Source organism: Microcebus murinus, chromosome 19 (genome assembly GCF_040939455.1).
Source record: "Microcebus murinus isolate Inina chromosome 19, M.murinus_Inina_mat1.0, whole genome shotgun sequence".
Classification (NCBI taxonomy): domain Eukaryota; kingdom Metazoa; phylum Chordata; class Mammalia; order Primates; family Cheirogaleidae; genus Microcebus; species Microcebus murinus.
In genome coordinates this window covers 16,237,169-16,262,288 of record NC_134122.1, presented here as the reverse complement: position 1 = coordinate 16,262,288, position 25,120 = coordinate 16,237,169, and the positions used below count along the sequence as shown (strand labels likewise).

At 40.1% G+C, this 25,120-nt stretch overlaps 1 protein-coding gene across 1 annotated transcript; it reads left to right on the top strand.

The window, feature by feature from the left end:
• Positions 1-5: 5 nt before the first annotated feature.
• Positions 6-25,120, top strand: CDR2 (cerebellar degeneration related protein 2). Its single transcript, XM_012780230.3, has 5 exons — positions 6-418; positions 8,102-8,214; positions 21,129-21,277; positions 21,536-21,700; positions 23,248-25,120. Exons 1-5 carry the CDS (start codon positions 340-342, stop codon positions 24,113-24,115), a joined length of 1,374 nt encoding a protein of 457 aa, XP_012635684.2. The 5' UTR covers positions 6-339; the 3' UTR covers positions 24,116-25,120.

Sequence of the window (25,120 nt, the reverse complement as noted above, 5' to 3'; positions counted from 1 at the left end):
GGTTTGAATCGCAGCCCCGGTCGGGGAGGGAGCTGCCAAAGTGCCACGTTGGGCCGGGCTGCGGCGTGGGGAGCCGGCTCCGGGCGCCTGCCGGGACGCCAGCGCTGGGGTGCCGGCCGTTGGGGCCGTTGGGCTGCGCAAGGCGCGTCGGGAAGCCAGTCGGCGGCGTGCGGTGCGGGCCGCTGTGGAGAGGGGGCGCGGCGGAGCTTGGGCGGCGGCGCGTCCCGCCTGAGGGCGGCTCTGGCTGAGGGCGGAGGGGCCGGGGAAGAGCCTGGGGCAGTGGCTGAGGCGGGACGGCGGCGGCGGCGGGGGCCGCTGTCCCCGGAAGACCCGGCCGAGATGCTGGCGGAAAACCTGGTGGAGGAGTTTGAGATGAAGGAGGACGAGCCGTGGTACGACCACCAGGACCTCCAGCAAGGTGAGGGCGAGGTCGCCCCGGGAGCGGGCGGCCTGGCCGGGGAAGCCCCTGGCGTGAAACTGTGAAAAAAGTTGATTTTGCTTGCGGCCGCCCAGGCAGGTGCGAGGAAGGTGTGGGGCTCACCTGGCTGCGGGGCCGACCGGCCGGCCTGCCCGCCCATCCCGCCCGCTAGGCCCGCGGCCCTGCTAATGCGCAGCACTTGGAATAACCACTAATGCGCGCCGAGTGCTAACTGCGCGCCAGGCACCGTTTTAAGCTCTTTCCGTGGATTAACTGAATTAATCCTCGCCGCATTCCTCCGAGGCAGAGAGGGGTGAACCAGCCTGCCCCGCTGTAAGTGGCAGAACCCGAGGAAGCCGCCCCTTAGCTTAGCAGGCTGCAGACCGGCTGTCTCCCCCTCCGCGAGTCATAACAGCGCAGTTAATGGCCAGCGCAGAGGGTGAGCTGCTGCAGGTGGTGGTGGCTCTGCTGTGTGACAGGAGCTGTGCCAAGTTCTTTGCATACCCCGTTTGAGCCGCACCATGACTCTGTATGAGAGAGTAACCTGTTATGCCATTTTCCAGACGAGGAAAGCAGAGGGTAAAATGGTAAAGTGGCTTGCCTAAAGATAGGTGTGGGAGCAAGTGTTTTGGAACCCACACAGAACGAGGACTCGTGGTCACTCCCCAAGCCCTATCTCTTCCTTACCATCCCAGTTTACAGCTTTTTCAGTTGGGCATTAGTTCACTAGGTGCCAAATGAAGTGATGTGATGGCACTTGTACCTCTGCCACTTCAGTTTGCACTCCAGCTTTCACTTTAAAAACAGGTCTGTCTTGGATTTCTTGCTGATGGTGTCTCCAGAGGATAATCTTAGTGCGTGCAGCCCTCGATTTGGAGTCAGTGGCCCCCTTTTTGGCGTATTAATAGCAGGTGCTTGCAATTGGGGAGCACTTTTTATGTGCCAGATTCTGATAGGCCCTTAACACAGCTGCACATTTAATCTTCCCAATAGCTATAGAGGTAGAAGTGGATACTGCTGGGTGAGCTAGGGTTCCACTTCGGACTCCACCTCAGACCAGTATTCTTAACCACTATTCTGAATACTGAGTAATGCTCAGGAGTTTTTCCAGGCATCTTCAGTTTCTGCAATTTTGTGTACATTAATTCTTTCAGTTCTAAACTTGCAGTGAAAATCAATATGTCTTTTAGTTAAATATTAAATGGTCATGATTCTTGTTCATGCTAAACATTGAGCTTGGAGGGAAAAAAGAATGTAGACTCAAAGGAAAATTAAAATAAAGCACCTGTTTGGGGGAGAAGGTGATTTCTTAATATGCAATCACTTAAACCAAAGTAGTTCACCATTAACACTTATATAATGCAAGCTATTAGGCAGTTGCGGTGCAGTGTTTGCCACCATGTTCTCTATGTCCAGAAGACAAATTTGTCATACATTTTAAAAGACCTGTTTTTGGATTTCCCCATAAGGATTGATGGCCTAGTTTGATACTTTCTCCAGGATTTATGAGGCAACCACTGTTGCAGTTGCAACATTTCCCTATAATTTAAGCAATCGGTATAATCAAAGCTAAGTGTTTTTTCTTTCCTGTATTTAAGACGTATAAATCAGGCTTTTTTTTTTTTTATCTCTAGTATCTAGCATAATACTTGGCACATACTAAAGGCTTGATTTTAATATTTGTTGAACCAAACTGCAGCACTCACACAGGATTACTGTTTTTATGGCTCGCTTCCATCAGGTGCCTTAGTCTACACTGCATTCTCCCCCTGTGGGAGGTTGTTAAGGAACAACCAGTTGTAACATTTCAATCTACGGAAAAGCAAATGCAAGGTGTCTGGGTTACACATGGAATTCTTTAACCTCTGATCAAAATGATGTTGTCTTCAGGTTTAACAAACTTAAAAAACACAGGTCTGAACCTCTTTACTGCCAATTTGCATTTGGAATTTGTGCTTTTCAAAGGGTTTTTCCTCCATTATCACAGTGGACTTTGACTTAACCCCTTGTCATAACCAACTATGTCAGGTAGGAATAAAGCATGTGGCGTTCCAACAACTATAATTTGGGAATGTGGCCTATAAAAAAAGAAGGCTGCCATGTGAATAAAAGGATATCTTTCCCCCAATTTTGCTAAATTATGTTAAAGAACTCCTACATGTCTAACAGATTTTAAAACTTGTTCATGTCTCAAGAATTATCTGCTCTATGTCAGGTGTTTATCTAGGCACTGAGGCAGCAGTGTCTACCCATGTGATAGGATAGGCAGGGTTCCTCCTCTCATGGAGTTGATGTTCCAGGAATGTGTTCACTAGAGGAGCCTGGAGATGCTGCCTTCTAGTATGTGCCCACTACAGTGCCTGGCACACTGTAGGCCCTTAGATGGTTGCTTCTGAAAAAGTCTGGGAGCAGGTCTGTCCTGTTAAACAGATTGCTTAGGCAGGTCTAGTGGGATTTTATCATGTGCAGACATCTGTTCATTTTTAAACATCCTCACTATTAACTTACTGAGCAAGGCTTATTTGGGGAGAGCTGCTTAAAACAACTTTTGAAGATCTTGTTCTCAAAGTCTTACAATTACAAAAAATTTTTCCTTTAGCAATAGAAGCCATTATTTAAATAGATTGAATCTTTGTATCAAGGTTAGCTAGGGCATTCCTTTTAAAATTAAAATTGCTGGAAAATTCTAACCTCAGTAGACTCTGGTCTATTCATACCTTGTTAGAAACATGTAAAGCTGCGTGTAGGCAGGAGGAGAAAACTCTGCTTTTACAAAAACACTTTGATGAAGAGACTGTCTTTTGTCATAGGGCTGAGTTGGCATGGTAGGAAAACTGATAATCTCTGTGGGTAAGATCTTTTCTGGGACAGCAGGAGCCTTCAGTGCAGGTAATGATGGAGCTTGCTTTGAAATGTGCCCCTGTGAACAAGGTGGAAAGACTTCAGAGACTGGATTTTCTTTTAGGCCAGCTGCTATTATAATTGTCATTTGGTGAACTGTATAAACTTAGAATAAGGATTCAGGTTTCTGCTATATGGATCAGCAAAGAACTCTTAGTTTTAAGGAGTACTAAAATTTCTTCTCAAGATGAGTATATCTTCCTTGTGTGTGACTTATTTGCTGAATAGTGACTGTTTAGAAGGTTACTAAAACTCATACCATCATTTTTCTTGATGTTTATATTCAGGACTTTTGCTTTCCCAATTATAGTAACGTTGGCAACAGGAGTTAAACAGGCATCACCAAATGACGCATTTGACTTTGTAATAGAAAAAGCTTTCAGCCTTAATGTTATTGAATTACTGCTAGACTACAGCTAACATGGGAATGTAATGTCTTTGTATTTTTTCTTTTTTAAGAAACTGAAATAAAATAGAAAAAATATAATAGCAGTGGGATTTAAAGGTTTCAAAATTCTGGAAGGAATGTACTTTTTAAAAACAGCTGCTAGTGCTAATTTTTTCTCTAAGGCAGAGAGGGCTGAGTGATTATCTGTTTAAAGCTAACAGTTTATACCATTGAAAATAGAATATTATTACCTGTAAAGACTCATTGGTGAAAGAATATTAAAATATGAATATATTGATATGTTGCATTTTTCAAGCCTGCAGGAAATCTATGGTATTTTTAGTGCATGTCTAAGCCAGGCCAGTTCAATAGGATTTAAAAAAGACAACCTCTTAATGAAAATCTTTACTGTAATCCTTATGGAGATGAACAGGTGTGCGTGTGCAAGGCTTCAAAGCTATATTTCCTTTTCTTTTGTGCCTTAATTAAAAATAAAGGACATTTAATATTCTCCTATTCTCTCCACTAATTATTTAGAAAACCTTCTTGGGCTTACTGCCAGTGTTTGGCTCTTTTGGTTATGGAAGCCAGATGCTGCACAACAGGAAACAAACTTTTTTTAAAGACCAAAAAAAGTCCGGTGTCTTTAAGCTAACAGATGAAGTAATATCCTATTTTACAGTGTGACTTCACAGAAGCTTTCTTGTAGTTGAGACTTGACTTGCTAAAATTCTATCCTAAACATTCCATGAAATATTTAGGAGACTGAGACTTCAGGTTACTGAGCCAGGTTGGGGCTTTGTTTAATTGGAAATAAGGATTGAGATAAGAACTAGTCTCAAATTCTTTTTTGGTGGCTGTTTACTAAAGAGTGCTATACTTGGCATCTCTTTCTGTAGTAGCAGGAGCAGGAGAGATGTTCCTGGCTGCTGTTAATAGCATAGTTAGTTTCATTACTGAGTGAAAGTGGTTGATGGATGGCCTCAAGTCACTCTTGATTCTCGGAGAGGTTTCGGCTCAGGTTTTGATTGCTAGTTAAGAACATTGGTGAGCCTGATCCTTCCCAGAGAGGAATTGCCACTTTACAACTTAAGAAGGAGAGAATTAAGTAGTATCTAGGGTAATATTTTTATTCCTTGTCTTTAATACAGGATGTTGGCTTCTATGTGGGTCTATGTATACACATTACACACCATGTGAGTACAAAATCATTTTGTCTGGAACATCTTCAGCCATACATAGTTCCTTTTTGATTTGATGAAAACAAGATATTAACTTGCCTGGGGTTGTATGTGCTTTCACTGACAGAGCTGGCATTAGAAACCCAAATACTTGAATGCTAGTTTCTCATCACCATCTGGGAAAATAAGTAGAAAAGATTAACCTCAACTAGGTTGTATTTTCTATGTTAAAGAAACGTGTGGACACCCCTTTCAGTAGCCTTAAAACTGTACAGATGAGGATAATAAAGACTCATGATGAGAGTAAGAATTAGAACCTGTAGACCTAGTAGTTTCTGTGTTGTCTGTGACTCACCATATAAAATTGGTCAGGTCATTTAACAGCTTTGTGCTTCAGGTTGTCCTAATCTGCAAAACTGGATTAAATACCTTGTAAAGATATAAAAGTTAATGTCTCTCAAATGCTTTGAGCTGGTTTGTAAAGGTTCTGTGTTTTGTGGATACAAGATGTTCTTTCAAAGACTTAATGTTATGATAGTAATGGGCATTGTTAATATAAAAATCACATCAGACAAGACCATAGGAGACAAGGAAAAAAAATCATTAGAGAATGTATTTTAGCACCTGTCTACCAACAGTATATTTTTTTTATTTAAAATGGGTGTTAAATGTTTTAAAGTGATCTGGAGTGGTGTGTGGTAGGTTCTGCTGCTTTGTTTTTATTAATACTAATCTAGTAGAATACTAATTACATACTTGAATGGACATTACCAGGTAACAAAAGTTGTTGCCACTCACTCTAGGTTAAGTTTTACTGTCAGTAGTAATGGACAGAATTAAAACTTACTTGTCAGTCTCTAAAAATTAAGTTTATGTAGTGAGGTTCCTTGTCTTCATAATATCTTTATGACATTAACTGAAATTACTTTCCATTGTACCTGGAATAAAATTCTGGATTTCTCTGCTATAGCCTATAAAATCCTGTATGGTCTGATCCCTGCTTGCTTCTCCCACTTCCTGTCATCTCCCTTGCCCCTAATGCTTCTGCCATACCAGCTGCTTATAAGGTTGTAGAGAATATGACAGGTTCCTGGCCGTTCCTTATCTTTCAAGCTCTAACTAAAATGTCACCTCAGATCTTCCTTGGGACCTTCCTTTCTAAATTGGACCCTTTGTTCATTATCACCAAATCCAGGGTTTTTCCCCTTTTCTCTCTTACACTTTGTATCGAATTGATCAGCAAATCCTTTTAATTTTACTTTAAAAACATGTCAGAATTCTTCTTCTCCCCATCTCCATCTCTGCCACCCTAATCCAGGGCACCATCTGTCACCCAGATGATTACAATACCTTCCTTCACTCTGCTTGCACCTTTGTTCCATTAAGTTATTTTACGTAGTAACATAGTGATCCATCCTGTCATGCCTCCACTGGGTTCCATCTATTCAGAGTAAAAGCAAACTCTTGACCTCCTTAGTTAGGCCTTGCCTAAGTTGGCCAACTGTGGTGTCCCTCTGATTTGACTCCTGTCCCCCTCCACCACCACCACACGCACACACACACTTCTCCAGTCATGCTTCTTCCCAGGGTCTTTGCATTTGCTTTGTTTCTGTCTAGAATGCTTAGATATCCTTAGATAGACCTACACGGGTCACTTATTCATTTCCTTCACATCTTGATTCTAATGTTGCCCTTGTCACATGTTCCTAAATTTCAACCTCCCACCCACACTCCTCTTATACCTTTCCCTAGCTTGATTTTTTTTCTCCAGCATTTATTGCTTAAAAAAAAAAAAATAGAGAAGAGGTCTCGCTGTGTTGTATTATGTTTTCTCATACTGTTTCTCCCAATAGAATGTAAGCTCCATGAAGGCAGGAATTTTACTACCCGAGTCCCTTATGGTTCCTAGGCACCATCCTGGTACCTAGAATGGTGTCTGATAATGAATGTATGCATGTATAAATGGTGTTTATCACAGTTTCTAAGTTTACTCATTTGTTGTCTGACTTCCTCCATTAATCTGGGAATGTCAGCAAAGCAGGACCTTTATCCATGTTATTCACTATTTTATAGCCAAAGCTTAACATAGTGCCTAGCAACAAAAAACATTCATTTGTGGATCAGTGAATGCTAGTAAAGTAAAACTGCCTGTGTATTGTAGCTTAGTTTGTAAAGTACTCCCTTATTTCATTAGGCTTTCAGTCTTACATTGAAGGGACAGTCATCTCTCTAAACAGGAGTACTAAGTCCCTAATTATAGGAACTTTTAAAGTCACCATATTGAAAGGGTTGTTCTGGTAAATGGTAGTTAGAACCAGACCTTAGACCTTCCCGTACACTGTTTCTCACTGTACCAAAGGACTGCGCCATAAAATTTACTCTGCTGATTTCAATTACCTACATTACAACTAGTGTAATTACAACTAGCGTCTGGTTTTGTATTGTTACTAAATTTTCATTTCTGGGATTGAGTATAACATAAACAAATTCTGTTTTATATGCATATTTGCCTAAGAAGAGAGAGAGTTGAAAAATGAGGTTTAAAACAAAATATGGTTCTTTGCTAAGTGGAAATATGAGCTGCTGATATGTAATTACCTCAGAAACCATATTGCTCCTTTGTTTTTCTGGTTTGCTGATCTTATAGAAGGACATGAAGAAATGTAGGAAAAAAGAAAGACCTGGGGCAGTGTTCTTAATACCTAATGTATTTTTCCTTTTTTAAATCATTTTTAGTCCCCTAGGAATCCAAGATATATGAAAATAAACTTTGACAGTTGTATTCACAGCATCCAGATTCATGGGAACTTCAGAGATTATTGAAAGATTGTTGAAAGGTTTATCTATACTTTGGCTCAAGGGTCTGTCCAGAAAAATAGACGTCAGAATATGAGTATGTTTATTCCCTTAGCAAATAATTATGATTTTAGAAGTCAACAATGCTGAATGATCATTCCTGAACTAATGACTACATCTTCATAAAGTAGATTACTATTTTTCATATCTTACAAGTACAGCTTCATAAGAGTACTTGCTGAAAGGCACCAGTTTAACTGAATTTCAAGTAGAACTCAGGTTTCCTTCTGTACCATTTGACTTTCCATTGGGATCAGACTTAAACTATGTATTGGGACTTACTTGAGGTCTGAGTTATGTAAAATGTTGATGTGAGATCATTTGTAGTATTTTAAGATTCATTTGTTGTTGTGCTAGATCTCCAGCTTGCTGCTGAGCTTGGGAAGACATTACTGGATCGCAACACCGAGTTGGAGGAATCTCTTCAGCAGATGTATACAACCAATCAGGAGCAGTTACAGGAAATTGAGGTAATCTACTCAGCAGGAGAGTTAGACTTTGAGATGTGACACATTGCTGCTGTTATACCAGTCATATACTGCTAAAATAACACTTGCATTTAGAATCAGCATTTAATTTCTAACAGACTTTTTGAGAATAACCATCAGAGAAATGGGGAGATTGATTTCTACTTTGTTTAGGCTTTCCCAAGTCTGCTCTGGTGAAAGAGATTTCTCTCTTCACCCTTGGTGGAGTGTACTAGAAGTAAATGGTTCAGTATTTGCCATTATGTGAAACAAAATGAAACTGTGAATGTTATATTTAGTTTTTCAGTTTTTTTCTTGAACTCCTGACCTCAAGCAATACTCCTGCCTTGGCCTCCCAAAGTGCTGGGGTTACAGGCATGAACCACCACATCCGGCCTTAAGTCTTTTTCTTTAAAAAAAAAAAAAAAGAAAGAAAGAAACTAGTATTTAAAAGTTACTGAAAGTTATAAAAGAATAATAGAAGTAAACACCTGTGTACCCGCCACCAAGCTTAAGAAAGAAAACTACCCACATTGTTGAAGTTTGCTGGCATCTCCCTCCCTCCCACTACCAAACACCATCCTAAATCTAGGTTTAGAAAAAAGTTTAAAAAACATAGAACCCGATTTCATGATGTGTTTAAACTTTTTGCACCATTCAAAGAATTAATCATAAAATACATGTTTCTTTCTCCCTGCTATGATCCTGATTTATATTTTTGGTGGATATTTTTCATTAAAATATTACTTTTTGCCTAGTTTAACAAACTAAAATGAAAAATGCTAGACTAAAGGCCAGGCGCGGTGGCTCACACCTGTAATACTAGCACTTTGTGAGGCTGAGGCAGGTGGATTGCTCGAGGTCAGGAGTTCAAAACCAGCCTGAGCAAGAGCAAGACCTCCGTCTCTACTATAAATAGAAAGAAATTAATTGGCCAACTAATATATATAGAAAAATAAGCCAGGTGTCATGGCATATGCCTGTAGTCCCAGCTAATTGGGAGGCTGAGGCAGGAGAATTGCTTGAGCCCAGGAGTTTGAGGTTGCTGTGAGCTAGGCTGATGCCATGGCACTCACTCTAGTCTGGGCAACAAAGTGAGACTGTCTCAAAAAAAAAATACTAGACTAAGACTTTAAAATGGAAGGTACTGCTCTGTTATAAATGGTCCCATGCAAGTAGCCCAGTTATGTGTAGGTCACTTGCCTGTAAGGAAGATAATTGTGGACTTTAAACAGACAGGTTTTCCATCAGAACACCTTTCTCCATGCCCCAACCCTCCTCCCACAAAAAAGCTTTTTACTATAAATTAGAAACTCCTCCCCCTCAAATTGGTATAGTAGACCAAGGACTCTTGTGTTAAAGAAAAATGTAGAAGACCCTAGAACGGTGAAGCAGTTCTTCATAATCAGTAATTTACTAAGCTCTGATTATTTACTAAAACAGGTACTGGGAATTCAAAGTAGAATTACACAATCCTTGCCTTAGAAACAATCAGATTACACAAATTTCAACTTTTAAGAGCTGGGCGCAGTGAGTGACATGTGCCTGTAATCCCAGCTACTTGGGAAGCTAAGGCAGAAGGATTACTTGAGTTGTTGTCTTTCTACCTTTTTCTTTCTGTAGTGTCAAGGATGATTAGACAGTTAAGATAGGTCATTGGTATTCTAAAATAATCCAAAGATCTTTGAGATTCTCCAAATCTACAAATAATATTCCATCATCTAATGTCATCCATAAGATGGTACAAAGCATAATGGAAATGCAGTATCCAGTTCAGACCTTAATAATTACATAAATATAAAATTAAATACATGTATAAAACTATTCAAATAAATTTCAAGTATTCTGGAGTACTTCCAGAAACATTTTCATGAGTATCTTGTTTCTATAATAGAGCATATGGGTCCCCTGGTTCATAGATAGGAACATTGCAGAATTTAATATTTTACTTTTTATCCAAGGCTGTTTTTTGGCTAAGGACAGTCACAGTTCTCAATTTCAACCATTCAGCCAGAGTTGGCTTTCTTTTTATAAATCAATTTATGAAAGTAAATCGGGGTGGATTGAAGTGAAGAGATGAGGTGGCAGTACTGGCTAAGCTGACTTACCAGCCAGGGGACTCCCATAGATCACCCTTTTTGCCTGCTCATTCACATACTTTAAATCACAGTGTGGACGTCTGAGATCTCTCTCCAGTAGACTAAAACAAGGAATGCCAGATGCTCTTGCAAAAGTAACCAGGCAGCCCAGAGCCTGACTCCCTGCTAAAAGATGACCCTTGCATTGCGTGCCTCTTATTATCGCAACCCTCAAGAGGCCCCCTAAACTTTATAAGGCTCTTTGCTTAATTTGAACCTTATGTCAGTTTTTTTTCTCCTTACCTAAAACTTTTTTTTTGAGACATGGTCTCACTTTGTCACCCAGGCTGGAGAGCATTGGCATTGTCGTAGCTCACTGCGATCTCAAATTCCTGGGCTTAAGTGATCTTCCTGCCATAGCCTCCCAAGTAGCTGTACCTAAAACTTTTTATTGAAATACACAGAAAAGAGCACAAATCCTAAGTATATAGTTTGGTGAATTTTTATAAAATAAACATGCCCATGCAAACTATCACCCAGATAAGGAGAAAGTTAGCCCGTCCAGTCACCACCCCATTAATCAGCATCCTAACTCTAACACCCTAGATGAGTTTAGCCTGTTTTTGAACTTTACATGAATGGAATCACTTGTAAAAGTTTTAAACTAACTTTTTTGAGTGTTTATTGGGAGTTTTCCTGATTAGAAAAGAAATACATGATCATTTTTTAATTTAGAAAAATACATAGTTGAAAACCAAAAAATCAACTCTTATCTCACCACCCAGAGAAATTTAACTCTGACTTATTATGGAAATAGACAATTAGGACGCTACCAAAGGTGTTTTGTAAATAGAATCACAAGGTTCTTTCAAAGACTGTTAGTGGGTTTCAAATAATCCTGATAATATTGATCAGTATTCTTGGTAGGGATTCTTTTTAATGTAAAAAAAAAAAAATTAAAGAAGCTGTTGAAAGTAATGGCTCCACTGGCTTCAGAGAAGCCTGTAGCCTTACTTTCTTTCAGTGCTAATTTGAACATCTAATTTTTTAAGAATCTGGAGTAAGTTTTTCTCTCCTGGATGGGGGAAAGGAGACAGAAAAGCTGTGGAGAGTGATGAGATCTGACACCATCAGACACAATTGGATTCACTTACACTTTCCTACAATCATGTGAGAAGCGGGGGGGGCAGGTACACCCGAGCTGCTTCTCTGCTTAGACACCTGCATTATCCCCCACAGGAGTTGTGCCTCCCAGTCAAGTAGTCTGGCCTTAAAGGCATCCCTTCTTTCAAGAATTCATGACCTCCTTGGAAATTTTAAAGCATTTTTGCTGCTCTTACTGCATTTATCAATACTCTCTGATATATTGTACTTATTTCTTGATTTGTTTTATTCTACTTTCCCCTTATTTCCTGTTGCAACATTGAGCGCTGTTCCTGTGTTTATGGTCTTTCCAGCATAGGAGGTAATCGATAAATACTTCTTAAAATCAGTGTCTTAACAGAAGATAAGCACTTTATAAAGCTCTTCCATTAATTCCTAAACTCTGCATTTCCACCTCTAGAGATTTTTAAAGGAAGTAGAAGGAGCTCTGGCTTCTGTGTTAGATTCAGGGTTAAGCCCTCAATTTTATTTGCAAATAACTAGAGAATTTAGGCATGTGAATTACCCCTCAAATCCTGTTTGCTCCTTTAGGGAATGGTGATAAGAGTGCTTGCATTACTTTGGTACAGGGTTGTTCTGAGGGGATGAGATTAAGGAAGTGTATCAGTCTTGGACAGTATGAATTGTTACATAGTTTACCCATGTTTTAAGAATTTTAATAATGAAAATCTTTAAAATTTTTATGTGTACATAACAGTTGTACATATTTATGGAGTGCATGTGATATTTTGATACAACCATAAAATATGTAATGATGAAATCTGGGTAATTGGGGTATCTGTCACCTCAAACATTTATCATTTCTTTGTTGGAACCATTCCCAATCTTCTAGCTATTTTGAAATATACAATTAATTATTGTTAACTATAGTCATGAAAGAATCTTAGTTCTGAAAAAACAAATCCTCTTGAATAACTGGAAAGTAGATCATAAAAACAATCTAAGTTTTTAATAATGGGATTATAGGTGGTTTTTATTGTCATATTGATTTCCCCCTCTAAATTTCCTACAGGGGAAATGTATTACTTTAATCGGGGGAAAGATTTTTTTCAAAGGTAATAGGAAATATTTTTTCACTATTGTGTAAGTTCATTTTGATAACTAAATTCAGAGGATTTGGGCTATAATCCTTAATTTAGGGATAATCCCAATACTGCTTAACAGCCAAATTTCCATTTCATTTCTTTTAGTTTGGGTTATGTCTGTTTTTTTCCTACATTCCAGGTTAGGGTTCTACAATTGGAAATGGGTGTTAATATAATCCTGTTTGTGTTTATTTTCCAAAGATTTACCTCAACTGTAAAGGGGCCTGTTTATAGTTTCTGTGCGTGACCTGAACCTTGTACTCGTAGTTGAGGTGACATTCTGTGCAAATCCCTAGACATTTAAACTTTGATAATCTTGCTATAAGTTGACATTTTTGCCTACATTTCTGCCACCCTGTGTTTCTCTTCCCTTACCATTTTGCTTAAAATTATTTCCCTTTCCCCTGTTAAAGATGGCAGTCAGATTCATTTGAGGCTGTGTATCAAAGACAAAACCAGATTATCAGGAGCATGTCTATACCTTGAGATGAATGGCAGGAAATTAGCTAACCCATTTCCTTCTAGGGTAAGGAAAAAAAAATGATAAATACTAAAAGTTTTAGAAGCCTTGAAGCTCAGTATCTGACTGCATAGAGCTAGATGTCTGGCCTTACATCAGTACTTGCTTAGAGATCTAATAATTTCCAAGTTGCTGACCAATTTAGTCAGACAGACTCCTGTGTAGGTACCCTATAACTGATTCTTGGAGGAGTGAAGGGCTTTTATGATTAATTTTGGTCTAATAAGATTAACTCCTACCATGTGAAAATAAACTCCCTCTTATTTTTTAGATTGTTCTTAAAGCCAGGTCCTCTAAGACCAAAATATCATAAGTTCTTAAATAGTTTCATTGTGTTTTTTATTATGGGTTTTTATATATCAAACAAGAGGAACTTTCTGTAGTTTTAAAAATGGCCTCTTTGTACTTACTTACATATTGACTTGTTTCCTATATGTTGGCCACAACCTTAATTTGAGCATTATATCTTTAAATGGGAGCACAACTTGGGACCCATATAGTAGCTGGTAGGAATTGTAAATGTCTCCCCTTCAGATTACTGGGGAGTATTGATGCCATGGGAATAAATACAGAGAAATGATCTATAAATGGGGAAGCAGGGAGAGAATTAGTGGCTAATAGGCTCTTTTCCCAAGAGAGCTATAACCAAAGCCCTTCTCAAAATCTTTCAATTAAATCTCTCTTGATGTTTCATAGTCTGACTTGTGATGCTGAGCATAAGCTATTGTGAAAAGAGAACTAGAAATTGCCATTTAGCTGATGTTTTTTCAGTCCCTACTGTGTGTAAGGAGTGGACTAGATTATACAAGAGCCTTCTGTTCCTAGGGGATGACAATAATAAGTGAACAATTTAGTTGATTATTACCATGTTAAGTGTTTTGAGAGAAATCAACAAGGAGGGTGCCTTGGAAAGGGTGCTAATTTAGATTAGGTGTTTTGGAAAGGCTTCCAGAGAGGTTGTTTGAAAGGAGGCTGAAAGATGACTGGAATTTAACGTTTTTTGTGCCATGGGTCCCTTTGACTGTCTAGTGAGGTCTGTGATTATCCCTTTAAAATATATTGAAGGCTGGGTGCGGTGGCTCACACCTGTAATCTTAGCACTTTGGGAGGCTGAGGTGGGAGGATCATTTGAGGTCAGGAGTTTGAGACCAGCCTGGGCAACATAGTGAGACCCTATCTCTACAGAAAATTTAAAAATTGCCTAGACGTGGTGGCGCATGTTTGTAGTCTCACCTACTTCAGAAACTGAGGCAGATAGATGACTTAAGCCCAGGAGTTTGAGGTTGCAGTGGGCTATTATATTGAAATACATACCAAATATTGAAAAAAATTAATTTGTGGTATAGTAATGTGGTGGGTGTATATTAACACATTAAATGCCACGATTTAGAAATGACCATAATTTCAAACAGTGATGAATGTAAGCAATAAATCAAGATTTCTGCAATTGTTATAATGTGATATGTTCGTATTTCATATTCATAGTGTGATTTCTATTGGTGAGAAAGTCAGAGATGCCTTTAATACTATTGGTGTTTTGTTGCCTCTGTCAAAAGACAAAATTATGTAGCTGGGCTTGGTGGCATGGGCCTGTATTCCTACCCACTCAGGAGGCTGAGGCTGGAGAATAGATTGAGCCCAGAAGTTCAAGTCTGCAGTAAGCTAAGATCACGCCACTCCACTCTAGCCTGGGTGACAGAGTAAGACCCTGTCTCTCTAAAAAAAAGTAAGTATAAAGATTTTTTTTTTTTTTTTGAGACAGAGTCTTGCTTTGTTGCCCAGGCTAGAGTCAGTGCCGTGGCTGTCAGCCTAGCTCACAGCAACCTCTTGGGCTCAAGCAATCCTACTGCCTCAGCCTCCCGAGTAGCTGGGACTATAGGCAAGTGCCACCACGCCCCGCTAATTTTTTCTATATATATTAGTTGGCCAATTAATTTCTTTCTATTTATAGTAGAGATGGGGTCTCGATGTTGCTCAGGCTGGTTTCGAACTCTTGACCTCAAGCAATCCGCCTGCCTCGGCCTCCCAGAGTGCTAGGATTACAGGCGTGAGCCACCACACCTGGCCAGTATAAAGATCTTAACTGGCTTTTATTTTTGACCCTAGAGTTGAGTAACACCTCATTCTACAGAATGAGTATTGAAATGAGCTGAGCAGAGGAGATTGGCCTTATAAACAGAAAAGGGCTAAGGAAAGCAAAAACAACAAAAAGCAGATTGGTTGTTTCAAAGTTAATTTCCTTATAACATTTAAAGCAGAGGAAACTTCCTTATGCCAACTAAGACTGGTATTTAGCTATTATTTGTCATCTCTGTTTCTCAGAACATCAAATAAACAACTTGGTTTCAGTTGAGTGACATGGAACTTTAGCATGAGTGATTCCATTTTGGTTTGGTTTGTTGGACCTGGTACAGGAGCTCGGTCCAAACCAATGGCCTCCTATAAGTTTCATTTAACACCTCTGTTCATAATTGAAGGAACTACTAAATTTCAGGTAGAAGTTAGCAAATGTGGGCCTGGCAAGGTGGTTCATGCCTATAATCTTAGCACTTTGGGAGGATCGCAGGAGGATCGCTTGAGACCAGGAGTTTGAGACCAGCCTTGGGTGGCCTGTCTCTACAAAAAAATAGAAAAATTAGCTGGATATGCCATGTGCTTGTGGTTCCAGCTACTTGGAAGGCTGGGGGAGGAGTATCACTTGGGCCTAGGAATTCAAGGTCTCAGTGAGCCATGATCACACCACTGCACTCTACCCCAGGCACAGAGTGAGACCCTGTTTCAAAAAACAAAAAACCAAACAAAAACTGCTGGATTAGATGGAGCCAGTCAGAAGTGCATCCTCTGGGATAGGCTAAAAACCCTAAAGGAGGGAGGACCTTATCTTAGAGTGGGGCAACTCTAAAATTATAGTGTGAAATAAGAAAAAGCAGTAGCTAACCAAATGAAGGTGGAAAAAGCATTTAAGAGACAATTGGGAAAATATTAATGCTCAAACATAATGTTAAGGAATTATTGGGGTTTTTTCCTTTTAAGAATTGTGGTTATTTTAAAATGAAAAATCCTGGTAAGAAATGCACTTCTTGAAAACATGAAAAAAAAAATATATATATATATATAAAATTAAATAAAAAATAAAAAAATAAATTAATTAAAAAGTCCTATCTCCTTTAGAAACACATGAAGATATATACTTGAATTAAGATTACTTGGATTTGCTTTGAAGTGTTTGGGGTTGAGGAGAGTAGAAGTGAAATAAAATTGTCTCTGATAATTGTTGAAACTGGATGATGGGTAAATGGGGGTTCAATCATAACCTATGCATTTATATATGTTTGAAAGTACTCCTTATAGTTTAAGAATGTAGTGGATAAGATTAGCCATCCATTTGGTCTGCAAGAGCTGGGGCCAAAAAAAAAAAGATTAGCCATCTGTAGAAAGTTAGTATTTCTGTGAACTGAGAAGTAACACTGAAGGTTAAGGTAAATAGTTTGTAATTTCAGGGAATTAATGATTGTAAGAACATATCCAAGTATAACATGATGAAGAATGCTGCTGTGATACAGTTAAAATATAACCTAATTTTAGTGAATAATTGCAACTGAGCTATAAGCTGAGTCCTAAAAAAGGAAATGGTAAGCATTAAGCTTAAGAGTGATTTTTATCCCAGTGAATACTTATGTCTCCTTGACCCTAGAGAAAGAGACAGAGGAAGGAACTTCCAGGATTTTCCATGTCCAAGATCAACATTTCTCTACTAAATGTGACCTATAGGCTACTTGTATTATACTGAATAGCACCTGGGGTTTTTGCTAAAAATGAGGAATCCTGGCCCTACCCCAGTCTCACTGAGTTAGCATTTTGGGGGAAAGAGACCTAGGTTCCTGCACTTTAATATAATCTTCCAGGTGAATCTTAGCACATGTAAGGTTTTGAAAACTATAGATAAAGATGACAATAGCTACCTGTTATAGTGCAGTTTTACCATATGCCAGATACCATGCTGAACTCTTTACTCTTTTTTTTTGAGATAGAGTCTCACTTTGTTGCCCAGGGTAGAGTGCAGTGGCGTCATCACAGCTCACCACAACCTCAGAGTCCTGGGCTCAAGTGATCCTCCTGCCTCAGTCTCCCGAGTAGCCGGAACACACCACCACACCCCTGGCTAATTTTTTCTATTTTTGGTAGAAACAGGATCTCGCTGTTGCTCAGGCTGGTCTTGAACTCCTGACTTCAAGTGATCCTCCTGCCTTGGCTTCCCAGAGTGCTAAGATTATAGGCATGAGCCATCACATCCGGCCCTGAACTCTTTACATATATTAAACTTTATATAAATTATATTTACATATATTGGGGAGGAAAAATAATTTTTTTCCAACCTTCATGAGTTCTCAGTTGGAATGGACTCCTGTAACAAAAGACAGATTAAGCCGGGCGCGGTGGCTCACGCCTGTAATCCTAGCACTCTGAGAGGCTGAGGCGGGTGGATTGCTCAAGGTCAGGAGTTCAAAACCAGCCTGAGCAAGAGCGAGACCTCGTCTCTACTATAAATAGAAAGAAATTAATTGGCCAACTAATATATATATAAAATTAGCCAGGCATGGTGGCACATGCCTGTAGTCCCAGCTACTCGGGAGGCTGAGGCAGCAGGATTGCTTGAGCCCAGGAGTTTGAGGTTGCTGTGAGCTAGGCTGACGCCACGGCACTCACTGACTCTAGCCTGGGCAACAAGCGAGACTCTGTCTCAATCTGTCTTTTTTTTTTTTTTTTTTTTTAACAGGAGAAAGACAAGTTTATTTACATGCATTGTATATCTCATATATATATAATGGGAGATACCCAGGGAATGAATTATTCTCCAAGCAGTTTGAATTCCAGTTTATAAAGCATCTTCAATAAAATATGGTAAATTTTTAGAGAAGTGACAAGACAAAGGAAAAGGACTTTGTCTAGGGCCTTCAACTTGTAGGAAGGCAAATAAATGGCAGATAAAGGCCAGTTAGCAAAGCTTATTAATGTAGATTCCTTTGGTGCTATCTTCTGGCCTATAAGGGCCTAAAGTTGTCATCAGTGGTTAACCTTTGTTCTCTCTGGTAGAGAGGGAGGGGAGCGGGATACCTTTTGTCTTTTTGCCAAAAAGTCATATTTTTGGAGTGACATATTCTGGTCTCTCCCACACACATGTTAATCTTTACACACTTATTAAGGTAGTTGATAAGAAAACCTCACCTTAGAAAAATTAAGTTACTTGCCCAAGGTCACCCTGTTATAAATGGCAAAGCAGGACTTCATACCAAATTCTAACCCCAAAGCCTGTGTTCTTAGCTGCGGTACCACTGCCTCCCGTCAGACTCTTGTCTCTGATCCTGTGCCCACCAGAAAGACTCCATTCATGAACTGGCCTTTCACATGCCCTTTGTGGGGCAGATGTGTCCTATATAGAGGATGTGACTATTCCAGTCACTGGGCAGGAACAGCTCCTATTGTAAATTAATGAATTAGTGTCTGGTTTATATGTTAGCCTTTTTTAACCACTTCGGTATGGCGCTCACCGGCCGTGAAACCTTGCCCACAGTCGGTGCTCATAGTCCGCACGATAGCTTGTGCTGTGCATTGACGACGAATCCGTTTTGCTCTTGTGTGATGAGGAATGCTTTAAAGCACTAAAAGCTTGTTTTACTTTACAGGCAGCTTTACTTGTAATGTAAATCAGAATAGGTAACATATGCATATATGTTTTACATTATTTTTAAATGTTCACAATGTTGTTTTGATAAATGAAAAATTAGAAAAGTCAATTCAAAATTATAGACTAAAGTTGATGCTCGGCCGGGCACCTTCATATCATGGCTGTCTGCTATAGTCGATGCTTGTACCGAAGTGGTTAAGGTTGTTCTGAATCAGTCCCAAAGGATACATGAAGCCTGTATTTATAAAATAGCTTGAACAATTTCTGTAGCTATTATATATATATTCCTATGATTCTGAAGCTTTTTTCTACTCTTGATATTCCCGAAAGATTGAACACATTCCCATCAGTGACAGGAACCTACTAGGCATTGCTAGCCAGAGGACAGGATTAAGGTCCTACTGTAGTTCTGAAAAAGCTTAGCCCATGAGGATTAGTGGTTGATTTCCAAGGGACCAAGAGAAACTGGTGGGGATTTGAGGCAGTGAAAAATAAATACAGGCTTCTACAGGTCCCTGCTGTGTGCTTGCTTATTTAATCCAGTCAGTTCTACATGGTGGATACTAACAGATCCATACCCACTTATTATCAGTTCCTAACTCAAAAAGCTCTATAAGCCAAGATTTTTTTTTTAAGTTTACAGCAAATTCATGTGGCAGCAAATCCTGACCTGAACTGATGTGAGACTATTTACAATCTTTGTTCATACTTTTGATGCAGAAATATTAAATGCTTGATTATAGGGTAGTGCCTACACCTCATAGGTGATGATAAAAAGTATGTATAAGGTATGAGTGCCATGTTGTCTTTCTAAAATTCAAAGAATTTTCCAAAACACTTTTGGCCCCAAGAGTTTTAGATGAAAGTTGAAGTTAAAGAGAGGTTAGGTGTTTGCTTAACACCTTGCTGCTGAGTTATGTAACTAACTAGATTTGAAAAAAGGCCATTTATACTTGAACACTTTACATATGAGGCCTTCAAATATCATTTAGCTTGTTCTTTTAGAGAAGTCTGTTAGCCTTGCAAATACTTGTATGGTTGTATGAGAAACCTTAAGAGTGTTTTTAAGTCAAATCCTCAGCCTATTTGATCATCAGTAATTCTTCCAACTACTTTTTTCCTCTTTCTGGTCATATCCATGGAAATATTATGAATATTTCATTTGAAATATACACTGTGTTTTGGTGTCTTGGGTAGCTGGGGGAGTGGGAATCAATCTTAGCACTGCAGCGTTAAGATTGTCATCATTCCCCTTGATCCTTGGCCATTTACAAGGCAGTCTTAGAAGGCCCAGAATAAATAATCTGATAAATGTCTCACAAATAAGGGGGTTAATGGTGATAACATTCTCATAGAATTAAAACATAACAGGGGTCTTTGAAGTGTTATTAAGCTAAAATAACTCTTTATGGTTAAATCGGTGTACTTTTCATTACTTTTTGTCCAGAATGCTGCACTCAGAGAAAAAAAATTATTTTTTTCCAAGTGAAAATAATCTAAAGGCTTCCTCTTTAAGCTTTATTTCCATTAAACATATTTTTGCTTAAATTTTGATCACGTTCCATGCTTTTTTCTCTGGAGGAATTATATAATGTCTCACTAGATTTTTTTTGTTGAATATTAAATGTTTTATAAAATTAGACCAGCCTCATGATACACAGGGATATTGGTAAGCATTAGGGGAGCTAAGCATATAAAGCAGTGGTCCCCAACCCTTTTGGCACTAGGGACCAGTTTCATGGAAAACAATTTTTTCCACGGACTTGGGGGTTGGGGAGGTGGAGCTCAGATGGTGATGCGTGCCCCGGTTGCTAACAGGCCATGGACCAGTACTGTGCTACTCCCAGGGGACCACAGATATAAAGGATAGTCTGTGTGTGCTTCCTATTAAGAAAGGTAGTATAGTTGGGATTTAAAGTTCTTTTCATAAAATAAGCCTATGGTATAATAAAAATTATATATTTGGTCTTTGTCGCTGGTTCCTGGCTTAGAGTCTTAGAATTTCCTGATGGAATGGGGCCTTTGTCACCAGAGGAACCAACTGTGTGATCGAAGCATTAGAACTATTGATCCTACCCCCCCCCCCTTCACCCCCAGCCTATGGAGCAGGGAGAGAGACTGGAGATCAAATTCATTCGCCAGTAGCCAGTTATTATTAAGTCTTATTAAGTCGTTCATGCCTATGTGATAAAGCATCTGTGAAACTCTGAAATGGGGCCAAGGGAGTTCTGGGTTGGTGGCTGGGGGTGGTGAGGACGGAGAGGGAAGTGCTGCACTAGCCCCCACCCCAACATTAGTTGCTGTTGGAGAATTAGAGAATTGGTGTTGGAACATTGCAGGTGTCTCATCTGTTTATGTCACCTAGTCCCAATCTTCTCCTACAGTATCTGACCAAGCAAGTGGAGCTTCTGCGGCAAATGAATGAACAGCACGCAAAAGTTTATGAACAATTAGATGTCACAGCAAGGGAACTGGAAGAAACAAATCAAAAGCTAGTTGCTGACAGCAAAGCCTCACAGCAAAAGATTCTGAGGTAAATTTTCTAGAATCCATGGAGGAAGCCCCAGGGGAAAGTTATTTAGTATAAACTAGAGCAGAATGTGGCTGCTGCGGGTTTGGGTCGATACGGGGTAAAGTTTAACTTAATTCTTTTTTAAGAATGGAGATTAACTAGAAGTCCTTCCCAATTAAGAAAGCCCAGTTTGAGTGGCTTGCACGTAATCTCTCCTCACTGGTTTTGCCCTTAATTTAACGTGACAAGCGGCAATTGGCTTCTGTCTGTTCCTCACAGCCTGACTGAAACAATTGAATGCCTACAAACCAACATAGACCACCTCCAGAGCCAAGTGGAGGAGTTGAAGTCATCTGGCCGAGGGAGGAGGAGCCAGGCGAAATGTGACCAGGAGAAATCAGCACCCAGTTTCTCATGTCTTAAAGAGCTGTATGACCTCCGCCAGTAAGAGCCTGCCTTTCTGTGGATTTACAAACTGGGACTGTCTCACGTCATTGACACATTCTGGATTCCAGTAAATTAAAAGTACCATTTTAAGAAACACCACTTAGTTTAAACTGCCAGTGGTTTGAACAAGACCACTTAACTTAAACATGCAAATTATAGAGTTCTTGGGTATTAGTAATTCTGTGAAAATTTTTTGAAAGTCTTGAGAGCATTTATTTCAGTGTTTTTTTTAAATGTGTTAAATCATAGTTTAAGATGAATTACTTCTGATAGATTACAGATTTGGGGTTGTATTTCACATTAGTGTAAAGAGAAAAGCAGAAATTTCAGTAAAACAAAAATCCAGGTGAGCAGACTTTTTTTAACCTAAAGAAATGCCTTTATTATTTAGAGTTATGAGTTTGAATCATTAAGAATTATTTAGTGAACACCCATTATATGGCAAGCTCTATGCCAGACTTGAGGAATGGTGGCCAAAATAGACCCAGTTCTTGTCCTCATGAGCCTTCAGGCTAATGGAGAGGCAGATAAGCAAAGAAAAACACAAATACAATTACAAGTTGCCTAGGACTTAACAGGAGAAACCAGCTGTTTCATTTGGTGATTCTCAACCTTGGCTGTATCTCAGATCTCCTGTGGAGTTTTTCAAAACACAAATACCAATACATTTCCTCAGGCTTAAATCAGAATTTTTAGATGTGGGTAAAAAGCTGCCCAGGTGAATCTGATGTGCATTCCTGGTTAAAAATTGCTACAGTAGTGGTCCTCGACCTTGGCTGTGTATTATGAGTCACTTGGAGAGCTTTTAAATAGCCCCAAGTCCAGGTAGCAAACCAGTAAGATTGGAATCTGTAGGGTGGGAACACTGAGACATTGGTGTTTTCTAAGGCTACACAGTGATTCTGATCTGCAGTGAAGGTTGAGGATCGTTTTCTTTTTTTGTAAGGTAGCTGTCATACTGCTGGTCTTTGGGAATGGATGTTCTGTAGTACTTTTAATGTTAAAGATTAGTCACAAAAATTGTTTGCTTTTAGCCGGGCGCGGTGGCTCACGCCTGTAATCCTAGCACTCTGGGAGGCTGAGGCGGGCGGATTGCTCAAGGTCAGGAGTTCGAAACCAGCCTGAGCGAGACCCCGTCTCTACTATAAGTAGAAAGAAATTAATTGGCCAACTAATATATATAGAAAAAAAAAATTAGCCGGGCATGGTGGCACATGCCTGTAGTCCCAGCTACTTGGGAGGCTGAGGCAGAAGGATTGCTCGAGCCCAGGAGTTTGAGGTTGCTGTGAGCTAGGCTGACGCCATGGCACTCACTCTAGCCTGGGCAACAAAGTGAGACTCTGTCTCAAAAAAAAAAAAAAAATTGTTTGCTTTTGTGTGTGTATTTATCAGCCTCACACAATTTTATCTTAGCCACTGTTCTCTCTTAGCTAAAATTCGGTCACTATCACAGCTTCTCTGAAATAGCTAGTTGAAAAAATCACCAGTCTCCCTCATTTCATTCTCAGTTGACCTGTGTAATATTTCAACATTCTTTCTTGTAGACACTTTGTGTATGATCATGTGTTCGCGGAGAAGATCACGTCCTTGCAAAGTCAGCGAAGCCCTGATGAAGAGGAAAACGAGCACTTGAAGAAAACAGTGACAATGCTGCAGGCGCAGCTGAGCCTGGAGCGGCAGAAGCGGGTGACTATGGAGGAGGAGTACGGGCTGGTGCTGAAAGAGAACAGCGAACTGGAACAGCAGCTGGGGGCCACGGATGCCTACCGCGCACGGGCGCTGGAGCTGGAGGCTGAGGTGGCAGAGATGCGACAGCTGTTGCAGTCAGAACACCCATTTGTGAATGGGGTTGAAAAGCTAGTGCCAGACTCTCTCTTTGTTCCTTTCAAAGAGCCCAGCCAGAGCCTGCTGGAGGAGATGTTCCTGACTGTGCCGGAAGCACACAGAAAGCCTCTCAAGCGCAGTAGCAGTGAGACAATCTTAAGCAGCTTGGCCGGAGCTGACATCGTGAAGGGCCACGAGGAGACCTGCATCAGGAGGGCCAAGGCTGTGAAGCAGAGGGGCATCTCCCTTCTGCACGAAGTGGACACTCAGTATAGTGCTCTGAAGGAGAAGTATGAGGAGCTGCTGAAGAAGTGCCAGCAAGAGCAGGACTCCCTGTCTCACAAGGCTGTGCAGACCTCCAGGACTCCAGCCAAGGACCTGGCTGGAGGGAACGCCCAGTTGGAGCTTATTGCTGGTGGCTGGGAACTGGCCTCTGTCACCCCAGAGCCTGTCAGTTCCCCCACCACCACCACGACGCCTCCAGAATACAAAGCGCTGTTTAAGGAGATCTTTAGTTGCATCAAGAAAACTAAGCAGGAAATAGATGAACAGAGAACAAAGTACCGATCACTCTCCTCTCATTCTTAAATGAACCTCTAGCTCTACTACTAACTTGCCTATTTCCCATCACCTCTTTCCCCGATTCAGACAAGTGTTCATAGACTCCAAAACCTGATGTTGCTCATGACATCTGCCTCCTTTGGGTGTTTAGCAAATGCACACTGTGAGGATCAGAGGTGGCTACCGGTGTCAGTTCTACAATCTGGTTCCGTTTAAGCTCTCCAGGAAATCCCATGACAATCTGGCCTCTGGCTGGTGCACTGCTTAGACTATGATTCCTGAAAAAGAACTAGTGGAGGGAAGATCTGTATTTCTGAAGTACGCCTGGAGTTAGCATAGTATGGGGAGAAAGGCCAGAATTGGAACAAAGCTAGGGCAATTCCTATTGCTTCCTTGCACAACTTCTCACAACTATATATAGTTAGATGGCTGCCAAACTGAAATCTCTTTTGCAAACACTGTTGGATACTGTGAATTCATTAAGAAGAATGTTCAGGAGAAAGCAGGGGTCTAATCCAAAATAAATGGCATTAACAAATGCTCCAAGCCCTTGCGTTTTGTTACATCTACCATTTGAACTGTGACTGACAGGTAATCCTAATATATCTAAATCCAACTGAATACCAAATTGAAAGGGCAAGCTTTGATTTGATCAAAGTTAACTTGTTAGCATACACCCTAGAGGGGCTCCACCCCCACATTTAAATATTTTTACTCAAAGCTCTAGCTTTTAGGATAGGTAAATATGTAAATGTTTAATCCCTTTCTCAAATTCAAACCCCTTCTGCTCCCACGTGTTGTCTGAGCTGGCTAACTTGCCAGCCACAAGCTGCTCTTGCTCATTTTTACCATTCCTGTTGGTGTTTTTGACTTGCTGTAGAAATTCCTGTCTACTTTAAGCAGTATTGATGTTCTGACTGTGGAAATATCCTCTCACTTGCATACTTTTAATTTAAAACTATTTAAGAATTGAGGTTCTGATGATTGTATATATTTTTCTAAAAACCAAATAAAGCTACTTACAAAAACGAA